The following is a 16,092-nucleotide window of genomic DNA, read 5'->3' on the forward strand; positions in this document are numbered from 1 at the left end:
GGGAAAAAGAGAGAGAGAGACCACGAGTGGGGGAAAGGGGCAGAGGGAGAGAGAAAGAGAAAGAGAATCTCACAGGCCACATGCTCATTGTGGAGCCTGACTTGGGGCTCGATTCCATGATGATGGGATCATGACCCAAGCTGAAATCAAGAGTCAGATGCTTAACCAACTATGCTACCCAGGAGTCCCTCCTTTCACTTAAAAAAATGTTTATTTATTTATTTTGAGAAGGCTGCAGAGAGAGAGAGAGGGAGAGAAAGAATCACAAACAGGCTCTGTGCTGTCAGTGCAGAGCTCAACACAGGACTTACTTAATCTCACAAACTGTGAGATCATGACCTGAGCCCGTATCAAGGGTCCAATGCTTAACTGAGCCATGCAGGCGTCCCCACCCTTTTACTTTTATGGAAAACAAAATGCAACTTACTGCTTAAACTCAGATTATGGGCACCTGGGTGGCTCAGTCAGTTAAGCATCTGACTTTGGCTCAGGTCGTGATTTCATGGTTCAGGGCTTCTAGCCCTATATCAGGCTCTCTGCTGTCAGCACAGAGCCTGCTTGGGATCCTCTGTCCCCCTCCGTCTCTGCTCCTCCCCCGCTAGAGCTGTCTCTCTCAAAAAAATTAATAAACTTAAAAAAACTCAGATTAGGGACTCCTGCATGGCTCAGTTGATTAACTGTCTGACTCTAGATTGTGGCTCAGGTCATGATCTCACAGTTTGTGAGATAAAGCCCTGTGTTGGGCTCTGCACTGACAGCACGGAGCCTGCTTGGGATTGTTTCTCCCTCTCTCTATGCTCCTCCCCAGCTCTCTCTCTTTCTCTCAAAAAAAACTAAATAACAATAAATTTAAAAAATTTTTAACTCAGATTAAATAAAAGGACACAGAAAAGTTGAAAGTAATAAGGGTGGGAATATATACTAGGCAAATAGTAAAAAAAGAAAGCGATGCAGTTATATTTAAAAAGGTCAGCAGAACTTTGATACCAAAACCTAACAAGAATATCCCAAGAAAGTAAAATTGCAAGCCAATATCTGTCCTGAACATAGATGCAAAAATTCTAGCCCAACATTAACAAATGAATCCAGCAATGTATAAAATGAATCATGACTAAGTGAGGTTTAGCCCAGTAATGCAATCTTCATTAAATATTTGAAAGGCATCCAATGTAATTTGATATATGGCTGAATAAAGGAGAAAGCAGCCTATAGATCCCGAAAGGACATTTGATAAAATTTGACACCTGTTCATGATTTAAAGAAAAATACACATTGGGGCGCCTGAGTGACTCAGTTGGTTAAGCGTCCCAACTTCGGCTCAGGTCAAGATCTCATGGTTCGTGGGTTCAAGTCCTGCATTGAGCTCTGGGCTGACAGCTCAGAGTCTGGATCCTGCTTCGGTTTCTGTGTCTCCTTCTCTCTCTGCCACTCTCCTGCTTGCACTCTGTTTCTCTCTTTCAAAAATAAACATTAAAAAAAAATAAAAAAAATACACATCAAACTAGGAATAAGAAAGAACTCCTCTAATCTAATAAGTGATTTTTTTAAAGCTAGGATCATACTTAATGGTGAAATAGTGAACTCTTTCTCCCTGAGATCATTTTATTTGATTGACATGTGTGTTGTTTCCAGCTTAAAGCTATTATAAATAAAGAATGCCAGTGGCACCTGGGTGGCTCAGCCGACTGAGCATCCAACTTCGGCACAGGTCATGGTCTCATGGTTCCTGGGTTCACGCCCTTCATCCGGCTCTGTGCTGACAGCTCAGAGCCCGGAGTCTGTTTCAGATTCTCTCTCCCTCTCCCTTTGCCCCTCCCCTGCTTTCTCTCTCTCATTCTAAATAAATAAATAAATAAATAAACAAACAAATAAACATTTTAAGTAAAATACAAATAAAAATATTAAAAATACACATACCAGGCAAAAATAAAATCCAGCTATATCCATTTACAAAAGACACAGCTCAGCATAAGGATTCAAAAGATTGAAAGTAAAATGATGGACTAAAAGTTACGTCAAGCAAATACCAGCAAAATATTGTGGGAGACCTATGTTAATAATCAAGAAAACATATACCTAAAGGTAAAAAGAATATAGAAGAACTAAGTGACTACAAGGAGCCCCTAACATTTTCCTTCTTTTTTTGGAGGGGGCCCTTTTTGGTTTGCTTAATTTGGATTTTGTTTTTATTGAGTTCATGGGAGCAGGAAGAAGGTTGGAACTAGATGGGGGGGAGGAGTTAAGAAAGAAATTGGTGTTTAGTATGAAGGTGACTTCTCAGATAGGGCCAAGTAAGACAAGGAAATTTTCAGATTTTAGTTTCTCATCTTGTTAATTAAATGTATGCCCCTGTCTGAACCTTACATTATGATGTCTTGACAATGATAATTCACATTTGTCTAAGAAATTTGCTGAGTGCTTGAGCCAGGGTCTTAGTGGAATGTCCCCAAACCTGAGAGTTCAACCAATACAAAAGCCTTATTATACGTTTTGCTTCTGGAAATAATTACTTAAAGAAAAAGAAGTTTCCAGCAGGGTTGAAAGAATTGTCCTCCCCTGAAGATAAGACTTGTGAATACCCCCATAGAGGAGGCAATTGAAAAGTAATGAGGTGAAAATGGATTATGTTCTCACTTCTTTCCTGACAGGAAGAAAAAGTTCCCTTTATAAGAAATTAGTTCACACCTTCAATTCCTTCGGAATGGATTCAGAATGGGGATAAAAGCAAGCCAGAAGGGGAAGAAATTTTCATTTGGTCATTCTCTTTTAACCACCTACTTTGCTTAAGTTTTTTTTACTCCATGCCAGTGGTATGAGTAAATGTTTAATATATGAGAAGCACATAAAGTTTCTCCTTAAAACCCAGTAATATATAATAAAAGGCATACCATAACAATGTCAAAAAGTATACCAAAGTGGTATCTAATCAGAGCTTCTGGAACGGCAGAGTTGAGGACCCCTGTAAATTCACCCCTTCATAAAAGCAATGAAAACACTGACAAACATTGTCAAAATTAAGTTGTTCAGAACTCTGGAAATTAAGCAAACACTTGCAAAAATCTGAGGAGCATGTATTCAAGAAGGACATCAGGGTTTGTAGTGTTGTAACTGGACCTACTCACCTATTCCTATACCTCTCTCCACTCACAGAATGAAACAAAATATTTGCAAACCATATATCTGACCAGGGACTTGTATCTAGAATATATAAAGAATAATTAAAGTGCAATAATAAAGACCACTTAATTTTTTAAATAAAGAAAAGATCTGAATAGACATTGCTCCAGAGAAAATAAACAAATGGCGAATAAGTTCATGAAAAGATGCTCTAGATCATCAGGTATCAGGGAGATATGAATCGAAACCACAGTGAGATATCACTTCACACACCAGGATGGCTATAATAAGATAGGCAATGACAAGTACTGGTGAAGAAGTGGAGAAATTAAAACGCTGATACATTGCTGGTGGAGTAAAATGGTGCAGCCACTGTGGACAATAGTCCAGCAGTTCCCTGTAACATTAAACAGACTAAAAACAAGACAACAGACCCCCAAATGGAGTTGCTTATGCTAAGCCCCACACCATCAAGCCAAGACTGACTTAATTATGGTTTCGGTTCTCCCGGAAATGGAATCTCAAACCAGTCAACCAGGAATCACCTGATCAGCACTAACTGGGTGGTCTGCCTGATAGACCTTTGCATCCCCTAAAGGAAAGTAACCTTGTAATAAGCAACCTGCTTTTTTCCTAGTAGGACTTCCTTGTTCCTTCCCCCTTCTGCCTAGAAAAGTCTTTCATTTTGCCCAGCTCTTCAAAGCTCCTTTCTACCTGTTGGATAGGATGCTGCCCGATTCACGAACTGTTAAGTAAAACCAATAAGATCTTTAAAATTTCCTCTGCTGAAATTTATTTTTTAACATATACATTACCAAATGACTTAGCAATCCTACTCCTAGACATCTACCCAAGAGAACTGAGAACATATATCCACTCAAAAACTTGTACACAAATGTTTGTAGAAGCATTATTTACAAAATTCAAAAAATGGAAACCACCTAAATACCCATTAATGGATGAATGGAAAAATAAAATGTGGTATAGCCATACAACAGAATATTATGCGGCAATTAAAATAATTGGAGCATGGATACACATTACAGCATGGATGAACTTTGAAAACATTATGCTAAGACACGTATTGTATAATTCTATTTATATGAAATGTCCAGAATAAGCAAATCTATAGAAGCAGGAAGTACATTGGTGGGGCCAGGAGGTGGGGGGCAAGAGGAGTGGTAACTGACTGCTAAAGAGAAGGAAAGAGTTTGGGGTACCTGGGTGGCTCAGGCAGTTAAGCCTCTGACTTCAGGTCATGATCTTGTGGTTCCTAGGTTCAAGCCCTGCGTCCAGCTCTGTGCTGACAGCTCTGACTCTGGAACCGGCTTCGGATTCTGTGTCTCCCTCTCTTTGCCCCTCCCCTGCTTGCGCTCTGTCTCTCTTTCTGTCCGAAATAAACATTATTTTAAAAAAGAAAGAAGGGAAGAAATTCTTCCCAGCGCATTGAATATGCTTTAAAATTTCATGGTGATGCTTGCGTGACTCTGTAAATATACTAAAAACCACTGGCCTGTTCACATTAAATGGGTAAAATGTAAGGTATATGACTTGTATCTCAATCAAGCTGTTTTTAGATGTGCTATCTAATGTGAACAGGACAAATGTGCCTAGCCAACTTAGCTGGTAGGGCATGAGACTTAATGTGAATGGTCTGATCGCCAATCAGAGACCCAAGAGGAAAGCTCTGTCTACTCAGATCACTTCCTTGATTGTTCAACACTAGTCCATCTCAAACCTAGAGCAAAGCGAAGATTCAGATAGGGATGGTAGAAATTACAAAAGGCTTTAATTCCATTAGGTCTGAGTTTGACCAGGAAGAATGGCTGCACAGCATAGTCACAAGCAATCCTAATCAACCCAACATATTGCTCCTACAGAGCACCCAACCTTCTCCCAAACTGTACGGATGCCTCTCAATACACCAAAGCTATCTAATATGTCCTCCAGGGCTGCAAGGCCGTAGAGACACGGAAACACATTCAGCACTGGGTGGAATACTGGTTCCTCCTACTTACTCCTCCTCCTCTTTTGGATGCTCATCAACTCCTTGTCCTGCCCCTCCAGGTTTTTTTTTTTAACCTTTATTTGTTCTTCTAAATTAATGCTGCTTGGATTTTTGTCTTGTTTATAAATAAAGTGAAAATATCCCAGAAGTGTCAAGGAGTAGGAGCAGTCACACTGTGTGGTTGGTGCAGACCTTCAGAGTGGCTTTCCAGCTCCCTCCGCCCATTCCTTCTAACCCAAGTTTTACTCCTTGTGAATACAATTCCTAATGCCCCGCGTCACTGGTGGCTGCATAATCCCTGCCATGGTTACAGAAAAACAATATTCCTTAAGCAGGGACTATATGCCCATAACAACAATGTTATGAAGTATGTATTAATATTATTATTTCTGTTTTACAGACTGGGAGACTGAGGCATGGAATGGTTAGGTAATTTAGCCAAGGTCACAGAACTACTCAGTGGCATGGTCAGGATTTGAACCCATGCTAGTACCAACAACAGTGTGCTTAACCAGGATGCCAATCTGTGTCCCAATAAAAGCCTTTTCACACCCTTCCTAGTCAATCTCCCCACTTCTTACACTTGTGCATTTATCTAGTGAAGAGCAATTCCATGTCTTTTTTGTCTGGTTCCCATTTGTCCCCCAAACATAGTTTTCATATGGTTTAAATTCACCATTTTGAGCAACCAGAACACAACATTGTTTTCTATGATGTTTGCTCAGCCTCCTGCCTTTGTAACACATAAATACAAGTGAACACAATTTTGTGCAAACATTCAGGGCAAAACTCTTACCCTTCCCTCCACCACGAACTTCGCTGTCCCCTTTCAGTACTCCCAACACTCTAGTTCCCAGAATTATTGTCTCCCCACCAATAGACACTCATCATGTCTATAGAACAGGCCACAGCCTTTGGTGTTCTGGGGACATGAAATGAAGGAAGGCTTCACGGAGAAGCCTGCACCTTCTCTTGTCCCTGAAGGGCAGGTAGAAATGTAGTGAACAAACATTTCAAAAGAAACATAATTTAAGCAATGCATGATTAGAAGAGTGTTGTGAGAGCAAAGACTTTGGGATCAGACAGCTGTGGCTGTCTTAGCCAACTTACTTAACCTCTTTGAACTTCGGTTTAAATTCTTAAAAACCTTGATAATAATATGTCTCTCTCCAGGGGTGAGGATTGAATGAACTTATAATAAACACCAGACACATTGTAAGCTCTCAATTAAGAAATACAATCACCTATAAAGCAGTAAACATGACTCATTTTTGGCAAGTAGTAGTAGTTAACTTTGCTAATGTTGGTAAGTAATGGCAGAGAAGTCTGGAAAGGCAAATTGAGACCAGATCTTTAAAGATTAGAAAAATCTTGGAGAAATGAAAAAAGTGATAAAATTTGTGTATATAAGATAGAAAGAAAGAAAGAGAGCAGAGAAGAGAGGGAAGGGAAGAGAAGGGGGGAGGGGAGACCAACAGAGAGATAGAGGTTGCTTGAAAATATGACCAGAATCGGGCAAGTTACTCGCAATTCCTCTGTAGTTTATTAATGTTTTGTTTATTGTCTAGTATTCCCACAATATTGTGAACTTTGTTAGGATACGGATCATGTCTGTGTTGTTTACCACTCTATTTCCAGAACCTTGTACAATGTCTAATCCATATTATGTGCTCAATAATGGTTGAATGAACAAATGAATTATGATGATGGAGGGGGTGCTAAAAATAAAGATTCCAAGAATTTAAGCATAGATAGCTAAACAAATAAATAAGATTGGAAGTGCAGAGGAAATAGTGAGTTTAAATTTTGGACTCAAGGAGTTTGAGAGGCCTGTAGCGCAATCCAGTGCTCATATGTAGCAAAATTCCATACGCGGCAGAGAGGAGAGGTGGGGGCTAGAGATGTGTTACTAAGAATCATTAGCGTACAGTAGGAATTTACATCACGCGAGAAGAGGGAGTTTGTGCCCCCGGAAGCGTGCCGTGTGCAGCTAAGAGAGGCACAAAGGAAGAAGAAACGGAACGGGTACACCGCCAGTTGAAACTAGTCTGAGGAGGGGCGAGCCGCGGCAAAAAAAAGTGTTTTAAAGTATGAGAAGATACAGAAGAGACTGGTCTCCTAGAGACTCAAGAAGATACCACGGAAAGAGGGACTCTTATGATGAGGAGCGGCGAAGCAGTTACCAGAGGTAAGGCTATAGAGATATCTAATTGATTTGACGACCCTGAAGTTGGCGGTACCTTTGAGGTGAACAGTATTAAAGGATGCTGAAGAATGTAGTCGGTTTGCAGTCGTAAATTGTTTCACTTGAGCCTTAACTAGTTTGTGACCCTAAACAGGTTACTTAATCACGCTGTGCCTTAACTATAAAACAGATGATTGTCTCATACGTTATTGAAGTAATACGTGACTATGGATTAAAATGTTTAGGAAAGTACTTTGCTCATGGTCACCAGTAAAATTTTAGCTGTTGTTAAGAGAGTAAGTTGCAGAAGGCAGGTGAGTGGCGGTGTATAGTACTTTTTATTTGAGGTCTGAAAGACAAAAAAATGCATCTTAGAATGAAGGAACTTGATAAGCCTTTCCTCATGAATAGCCCAAAATCAAATTGTGAATAATTTTGGAAACGCTACTGAGACCTTTGGGAGTCAATTCAGTGAGGCTAGATTCTTCCAGAATGTTCCAGAACTTTAAACGTTCTCCACCAGTCATGCGCAGTATGATTTCATACCTTCCCCAAGCCCCACCCCTTTTTCCTATGGGCAACTGATGCAGGTCTCTCTCCGTGTTTCTCATTGGTTTTTCGGCCAGCGTTGGCCCCGCCTCCTGGAGCCAAGAAGCCCTCCTATTGGACCGTTTACATCTTTTTAGCTTGCCCCACGTCCTTGGGAAAATGGATACTTTCGGTTTCAATATCTAATTAACTAAAGCGGAGTGATTTTTTCTTCCTGACGAAGTAGAGAAATATCAAACTAGCGAATACAAGAAACGAGTGGGAGGGTACGGACGGAACTGAAGGAAATAGTACTTAAGGTTAGAACGTCGGGGTGCTTTTAACAACGGACCGACCTACTTCCGGGAGATAATGGGCGGCTAGAGAATTTGGCGTTTGGCGGGTTTAGCTTTCTCCCTAAATATTTGATCCTCCTGTAGCCGAGAGAGACGGACACGTGAGGAGCTAGGGACGCCGCCACGGCAGGAACAGAGTGCCACGAGCCCCCTGATGGCTGCATCTGTGGTGAGTGTCCGGGCCGCGGCAGGGTGCCTGTATACCTAGGCTCGGGCGGCTGAGGGGATGGGCACGGGGCCGGGCAGGTTGGTGGTCACGTGGTCCACTGGCGAATCAGGGCCTGGGCCGCCGGGCTGCGGGGCGGGGTCTGCTCTCCGTAGCCAGTTTCGATCCCTAACTTACCCGCCCCCCGCGCCACCCCCGTCCCCCGACCCCCGGCGTCAGTGCAGTCACTTTGGGTTGCTGGAAAGCACCCGAGATGGGAATTGGAGGGAGGCGGGAGTGTTGGGGTCTGTTTATGGCTTGCGATCTTTTTTCTCCATTATCCCCTTCTCTGAATAACTTTACATCACCTGACAGAGAAATGAAACTTAATCTTAATTCAAATAATAGGCTGGGCTCAGTGAATGGCTGGGGGAAAAGGTACTTAATCTCTCTGCAGGAGAAAACTCCAACAGCATCTCTCTTCTCTGGTTTTACAGTTTTGTTGTTTTTTTTTTGTTTTACAAGCGCCAGTGAATTTTTATGTAACACGAGGAAGTTTCCTATCTCGTTTTTCAAGTATTTTATTGAACTTTATTTGTACCCTTGTTTTTTCCCCACTGAACAGCTCCTCCTTATAGCTTCTGGCTTAGAGAACTCAATGCTTTTCCCCCCCCCCCCCCCCCCCCGCCCCTTTTAAGGTTCAGACCGCATCATTTTTATTAGGGTGAATGGTAAAATATTGGAAGCTTAAAAAGTACTTAAAAGTACCAGTTACCAAGAAAAGATTATAAATTCATATTTGAGGAAAAAATTCACTAATGAGGGATGAGTATGTCCTTAATATGTACCTTAGAATGGTGAAAAATGTAAAAACTGGAAACTTTTGAGGCCTGAACTTTGCAGTGTCCAAATTTATATGGAAGAATGTGGAGTGTGTATGGAGCTACAAAGTGATTGAAATGAATCATCAGCTTCTGTTGGTGGTTTTCTCTCTGTTAGGAATTGGAGGGGTGGTAACGTATGCTTTATGAATTTTTCCTTGTAGGATTTTAAAACTCATGTAGATCAGGCATGTAGAGCTGCTGAGGAATTTGTCAATATTTACTATGAGACAATGGACAGAAGAAGACGGGTGAGTGTTATAGACTCTATTACTCTTTATTAAATATCAGGGTTTTTTGTTTTTTCTTAGCCTTTCATCTGACTCGCATAAGCAATGATTGTGGACTTGCTTTTTTTCTAATAAAGTGTATTGTTTAGGGAAGGACTGGTGTGATATCATGGAAGTGTGGGCTCTGGAATCGTAGTTCAGCTTTGCATTTACCCAACTCAGTGACTTTGGGCAAATTGCCAAGCTTTCTTAACTTCAGTTTATTTTTATGGTGGTAAATGGGAATTAACTTACTGCACTTGACATGGCACCTGACATATTAACTTAAATATGTTAGGTTTTTAATCCCATCATTCAGCCAAGATGGTTAAAATAGTATTAGTGCTAGTGAAGGAGTCTGGCATTATGGGGACTGTTCCTTGATTTGCCAGTTTAATTTCATATATTAATAATTTCTGATTAAAGCTCACAGCTATAGTTGGCACTCAGAAATAGGATCCACATGGCTCGGATACTTTTAGTATTCAACAGAGCAAGTTCTCACTTTGTCAGCTTTTTTGTTGTGATTTATCCCTGAGCAGTATCTTCTCAGTAATTCTTTCAGTGTGTGCTCCAGTCTTGCCTAGGTCTTTATCCACATAGGATTGCTTTAGAGAATGCTCTTTATGTTGCAAATACAGAAGTTAATATTTTATCTTTAAAAATGTCTTTTTTTTAAGGCAGAAGATAAAAGAAGTTTCTGGTACTTGATGTTTGATGTCATGGAGAGGGCAGCGGAGCTGACAATAGATTTTTTTGTGTGTGTGTCTTGCTGCTTTCAAAAACGAAGTAGCAAAAAAAAAAAAGGCAATATAGTCATAGTTATACCAGAGTCAAGATAGTGGGCTTGTGTTTTAATCCAAGTGTAATTTTAGAATTAAGCAAATAGTGTGTCCTGTGACACACTAAACTCCTATGACCAAGGAGTTAACTGTTGGATTTTGCTTAATTTCAGCCTTACCTACTTGACTTATCAAAGACTCTGCTTTAGCAAGTATTCGCGGTTCCTTTGAACAAAATACGCTGTTTTAGTAGTAGTAAAAGGAATTCTTCCTAACATCTACAACATTAAATGGCTCAAACATTAAATGACTCACATGTATAGGAACACTAGGGTTGGAATGTACCGGTAGTACCTGACTGATAACTTTGTTAATTCTCAGAACTAGAAAACAGAGGGAGACTAAAGCTGATTTGGGGCTGCATATGCTGGAACCTTGTAATCATTTACTTCATTTTAACCCGGAAAGCAAAACTTTATAACCGTCTTCCCGTTTGGAGCCAAGTGTTTGTGGCTAAAATGAAATTTCTATTCTGGCCAAGATTCTAAGGCCGCCACCTTGCTAACAATGTCTTCCAGCAGTAGGGGGCGCGGGAAGCAAAGATGGAGGTAGCGCTGTGGAAATGTCTATCTGCAGCCTGTAACCATTCACCCATTTCTATAAAATGCTTCCCAGAAACAAAAATCTTTATCTTTTTTACTTTAGGCACTAACCAGGCTGTATCTGGACCAGGCCACTTTAATATGGAATGGGAATGCTGTTACAGGGCTGGAAGCCCTAGCCAATTTCTTTGAGACGTTGCCTTCTAGTGAGTTCCAGGTCAATATGCTAGATTGCCAGCCAGTTCATGGTAAGATCATGCTCTTTCAGTGTCGTCTTTTGTCTTCCTTTTAGCAAGCACTAAGCTTTAACACCAAAAGTAAATGAACAACTTTTAGCCATGGAAGTAATAACTTCTTTGAGTAAGTTAAAAATGAAATATTCAGGGGCACCTGGGAAGCTCAGTCAGTTAAGCATCCAACTCTTGGTTTTGGCTCAGGTCATGATCTCACAGTTGGTGAGTTCAAGCCCCACATTGGCCTCCATGCTATCAGCTTTGGATTCTCTCTCTCCTCTCTCTCTCTGTCCGTCCCAGCTTGCTCTCTCTTTCTCTTTCTTAAAATAAATAAACTTTTTAAAAATGAAAACTTCAGCTGTGAAATCAAACTTTTGGTCTTCCTTTAGATGCATCTCACTCCAGAGGACCTCTAGTTGATTTTGGTGGATTGTGCAATGATGGTTTATTAAAGTTAGTAAGAAATTGAGACTAAATGTGATTTTGGTTGATGGAGAGGACCAATTATCTACTGTCCCTAAATAGTTGCCTTTTGTGACTTGAAATGTTTCCAGAGAAAAATTGTATCAGTCTCTGATAAGTGTGTTTTCTTACCTTATCCCCTAATAAAATTTCACAGAAGAAATGTACTCTTTTATGGAAAAGATGATTTGGCAAGACAGAATATGAATCCAGGTAGATGATACAGTATAGAAGATTAACTTTTAGGTGGAGTTGGTCCTAAGTGTCTGAAGTAGTAGTTTAGGGTAATTTTTTTCTTCCTTCATAGTTCTTGAAAAAAGCAATAGCTTAAGAAGCAAACTAAGGGGGCACCTGGGTGGCTCAGTTGGTTGGGTGTTCGACTTGGGCTCAGGTCACGATCTCACGGTCTGTGGGTTCAGGGACCATGTTGGGTTCTGTGCCGACAGCTCAGAGCCTGGAGCCTGCTTCTGATTCTGCATCTCTTCTCTGTCCCTCCCCTGCTTGTGCTCTGTCTCTCTTTCAAAAATAAATAAACATTAAAAAACATTTTCAAAGAAGCAAACTAAGAAACCACTCTGTTAGAACCCCAATGAAGTATTAATAAATGCAGGAACCAAAGGGTCCTGTGCTAGATATAAGCTCTTCATTTAGAAACTTTAGTGTGCCCTAAATCTTTCTGGACTGAAAATAATTTTAATCTGCTTTGAAATGATTCTTTAGTTTTCTGCTTTTCAAGAGCACAGGCTCAAGATTAGGCTCAAGGTAGAGAAAGTTGATTAATCTCTTTTGCTGTGTTAAATTATAAGCATTGTAGTTTAAGCCTGAAAAATTGCTTATTGACAGAAACTGTGACCTCTTTTCGTCTCTTTTATTTTTTTCTTAATGTGGGTGAAGAGCAAGCTACTCAGGCCCAGACCACAGTTCTCGTTGTGACCAGTGGAACTGTGAGGTTTGATGGAAACAAACAACACTACTTCAACCAGAACTTCCTGCTGACTGCACAGCCTAATCCTCAAAGCACTGTGTGGAAGATTGCAAGCGATTGCTTCCGTTTCCAAGATTGGGCTAGTACTTAAAGTCCATTCTTCTTTGGTCCGTTAGTTCCAGCAACAGAAATTTATGTGAAGTAATTCATTTCATTGTGGAAGCATTATAGTGTGTGACAAAACTATGTGTCTTTAATAGTTTTTTATTCATAGCAGCGCCTTTTCTAGCAGCTGCCAGTTTGGATCATTGCCCTTAAGAGCTTTAATGCTAGTTTTTTACATGCCTTATAGATATATTTCACTAATGACATTCTTAAAGTAATATTGTATGTATGGTTACTGTATTTACATACTCACTGTGAGCCCAGCCTACTGCAAAAATGAAATCCTTTTATAATCCTATCTGTGGTATATCGGCACAACATAACTCTCTGGGAGAAAGTGGAGTTTTTCGTTGTTATTAGATCAATTTTTTAGTAAAACATAGAGCCATTGCCAGTAAGTGCTGGTAATGCCATTTTAACCTAAGGTTTTTCCAAACCAATTCAGTGAAAGTATTACTAATTTAGATTTGCATAGCTACCCTGATGAACTAGCATATAGAGATGTTCAGTCATCATTTTCCATTTATTTTATGTCGGCATGTTTCCTTATGGAATGAATTAATTTACTAAAATGTTCCTAGTTGATACTTGAGCATTAGATATATATGCAGTGGTTTTCAAAGTAAAACTACTTAAAAATTTTTGGTGGCAGCTCCAAGTTTATAACTTTAGGTACTGGATGGTATAGTAGGACTAATATAGCTTTTTAAAAAAAATGTTTTCTTTTTTCATTTTTGAGAGAGGGAGAGACAGCATGAGCAGGGGAGGGTCAGAGAGAGAGAGGGAGACACAGAATCTGAAACAGGCCCCAGGCTCTGAGCTAGCTGTCAGCACAGAGCCCGACACAGGGCTTGAACTCACGAATTGTGAGATCATGACCTGAGCCGACGCCGGACGCTCAACCGACTGAGCCACCCAGGCGCCCCGGACAAATATAGCTTTAATGGGAGAATGGGGAGTGAGAAATGGAAAGATCCACGGTTGGCCAAAAGTTAAAAAGGGTGGCCAAATGGCACATTTTTGGTACTTGTTTTCTACCTCCTAAAAATGTAGCATATTTTTAGGGTTTAAGTCATAAATTATCCTTGCCAAATGGTCCCGAGTGTCACTTTTCTAAGAATGATTTTGAAAGATTCTTTCAGTTTGCCTCATACTTCTCACAAGTATTTGTCTGAGATTTATTCAAGAACTTATAGGGGTTAAATGTCAGCAATAAGCCTGACGCTGCAGGGTCTGACAGGAAAGTGGGAAACAAAGCCATTGCTATATCTTTGGGAAACTCTTAACTGCTAAGTCTTCCATTTGAACTTCAGGCCAAAAGTCTTCCTATGTATTACCCACCCCCAAAGTAAGTGATTTGTTCTCTGTGTTTTACACTGTCATCTGCATTATTTTTACTTATTTAAAGTTATTTAATTTGATGAGTTGTTCTTCTGTGAAAGAAAGTAGAACTATGTTAAACATGTTCCTATTGTGTGGCTAGCTCTCTGTCTTTTTTTAAAGAGAGAAAAGAGAACAGGTTTTCATCAGGGACGAGGTTCCAAAAGAACAAATTGATTCATGTTGCAACTCAACTTCTAAAGTGAAAAGGCTAACTTTGGTTTTTGTTATGCTTTAACATTTTTTCCATTCTTTGTTTATTGTTTCAAGGTTTTTAAGCTAAATGTGCCAGCTTCATTTCTCCATTGCAACTCTAAGTCAATCACTTACTTTGAAAACCAGCAATTCATCTACTCTTGCCCCAAGCTACACATTTTACTTCTGATAACAGAACTAAATAGGAGAAGGAGGTGGGACTGAAATTTAGACCACACCCCCTTGTAGTACTAATGAAAACTTACACTGTCTATTCTACTCTAAGTGAGCTTACTCTAATTTGGGGTTGGCTATTTAACACCTAGAGCAGCAACAGCCAGCGCCCAAACACTGCTCTTTTCCTTGTAGAGAACAGTCTCAAGTGAAAGCTGCATATAATTAGCAATAACTGAATTGAGCAGTTATACTGTATGTTTTAAGACTTATATATACATTGCTTTCTCCAAACTCTGTATAACTTTTAAATGGCTGGAACTACTCTTATGTGGACTAAGACTGTATTTTTGACATGCACATATTTTTGTAACTTGAAAAAATAAAATAAAATTTGCCTTGTGACAACTTTTCTCAAGCTCGTTTTAAGGTCTTTTGATTTTTCTTTTTAAGACTCCAGAACAGATAGTAGTTTCTGTATAATTCAAAGTTTTTAAATTTAAAAAAACCACATTAGAATGTTGAAAACAATGGTTGACAACCTGGATTTTGTCTAACCCACTTTGTTATTTTCCTACCCAATGTTCACATTCTCAAGATCAGTTGTTTGGGGTAGCAGGATTCTGGTAAGATGTTGAAACGTTTAACCTTGACAAACTACCAAAATGCTGGATTCTATAGGCAGTTAAACCAAAAGACTGTTGGTTTCCAAGAAGAATGGTCTTATTAAATTCAATTCTATGTTAAAAATATGTCAATGGAGGGGCACGTGAGTGGCTCAGTCAGTTAAGTGTATGGCTCTTGATTATGGCTCACTTCATGACCCTAGAGTCATGGGATTGAGCCCCATGTTGGGTTCCACACTGAGTGTGAAGCCTGCTTGGAATTCTCTCTCTCTCTCTCTCTCTCTCTCTCTCTCTCTCTCTCTCTCTCTCTCTCTCTCTCCTGACTTGCTCTCTCTCTCTAAAAAATAAAGAATAATTTTAAAAATGTCAATAGACACTTGGAAAGGAGTGAGAAGACCTAACAGCCCTTAAACTACCATTTTTCATCTCTTCAAAGATGCACATATTTTTCACAATTTGATATTCCTACAATTGGTATGGATCATAAATTGATGTCAGATCATAGTTTAATCACCTTTCTTTTTTCCTTTTCGCAGTAGTACATAAAATACTGATGAGTCTTATATCGATGACATTTTAGATTAGATTGATGAAGTCCAATAAGGAGTTGCCTAGATAAAAATGGTTAGGAGTCTACTTAGGTCTAAATTTGTAGACAGTGGAAGTAAAAGGCTATTAGCCTAGGAGGCCAGTAACTTAAGACTCAAATTCTGTTAAGTTACTTGTGTTTCATGACTATCTCTATATGGCTAGAAGAGCCACAGACTTTATTTAAACACACATGAGCCTTGGATAATTGGAGTCATAATATATCTTCCTTGTTTTTTGAAATTACCTAGTAATATATGATGTGTCTAAAAAGATAGTCCCAGTGAGGTTAAAAGGAACATGTGTTTGGAGAAGGAGCAAGCAGTCAAAAAAAGGCAAGAAGACAGCATGTGTTCTTTTATTGTGGAATGTGGTTGGATTGACTTGCTTGAAACTAGTGAGACCGGGGACTTCACTTGCTTATTTTTGTTATAATATGATTCAGTACAGGGTATAAGGATAAGCATGGTA

General features: G+C 39.7%; 1 protein-coding gene across 4 annotated transcripts; it reads left to right on the forward strand.

Moving 5' to 3' along the window:
* Nucleotides 1–8,025: 8,025 nt before the first annotated feature.
* NXT2 (nuclear transport factor 2 like export factor 2) lies at nt 8,026–13,429 on the forward strand. 4 transcript variants are annotated; one of them, XM_029930220.1, is made up of 5 exons: nt 8,026–8,158; nt 8,279–8,363; nt 9,385–9,471; nt 10,977–11,121; nt 12,463–13,429. In XM_029930220.1, the coding sequence occupies exons 2-5, from the start codon at nt 8,349–8,351 to the stop codon at nt 12,642–12,644; spliced, it is 429 nt and encodes a 142-aa protein (XP_029786080.1). In that variant the 5' UTR covers nt 8,026–8,158; nt 8,279–8,348; the 3' UTR covers nt 12,645–13,429. The 4 variants fall into 4 exon arrangements, with proteins under 4 accessions (XP_029786080.1, XP_029786078.1, XP_029786081.1 ...); XM_029930218.1 differs by having other exon boundaries at nt 8,026–8,363; XM_029930221.1 differs by lacking the exons at nt 8,026–8,158; nt 8,279–8,363 and adding an exon at nt 8,568–8,644.
* The last annotated feature ends 2,663 nt before the right edge of the window (nt 13,430–16,092 follow it).

Source organism: Suricata suricatta, chromosome X (genome assembly GCF_006229205.1).
Source record: "Suricata suricatta isolate VVHF042 chromosome X, meerkat_22Aug2017_6uvM2_HiC, whole genome shotgun sequence".
Lineage (NCBI taxonomy): Eukaryota > Metazoa > Chordata > Mammalia > Carnivora > Herpestidae > Suricata > Suricata suricatta.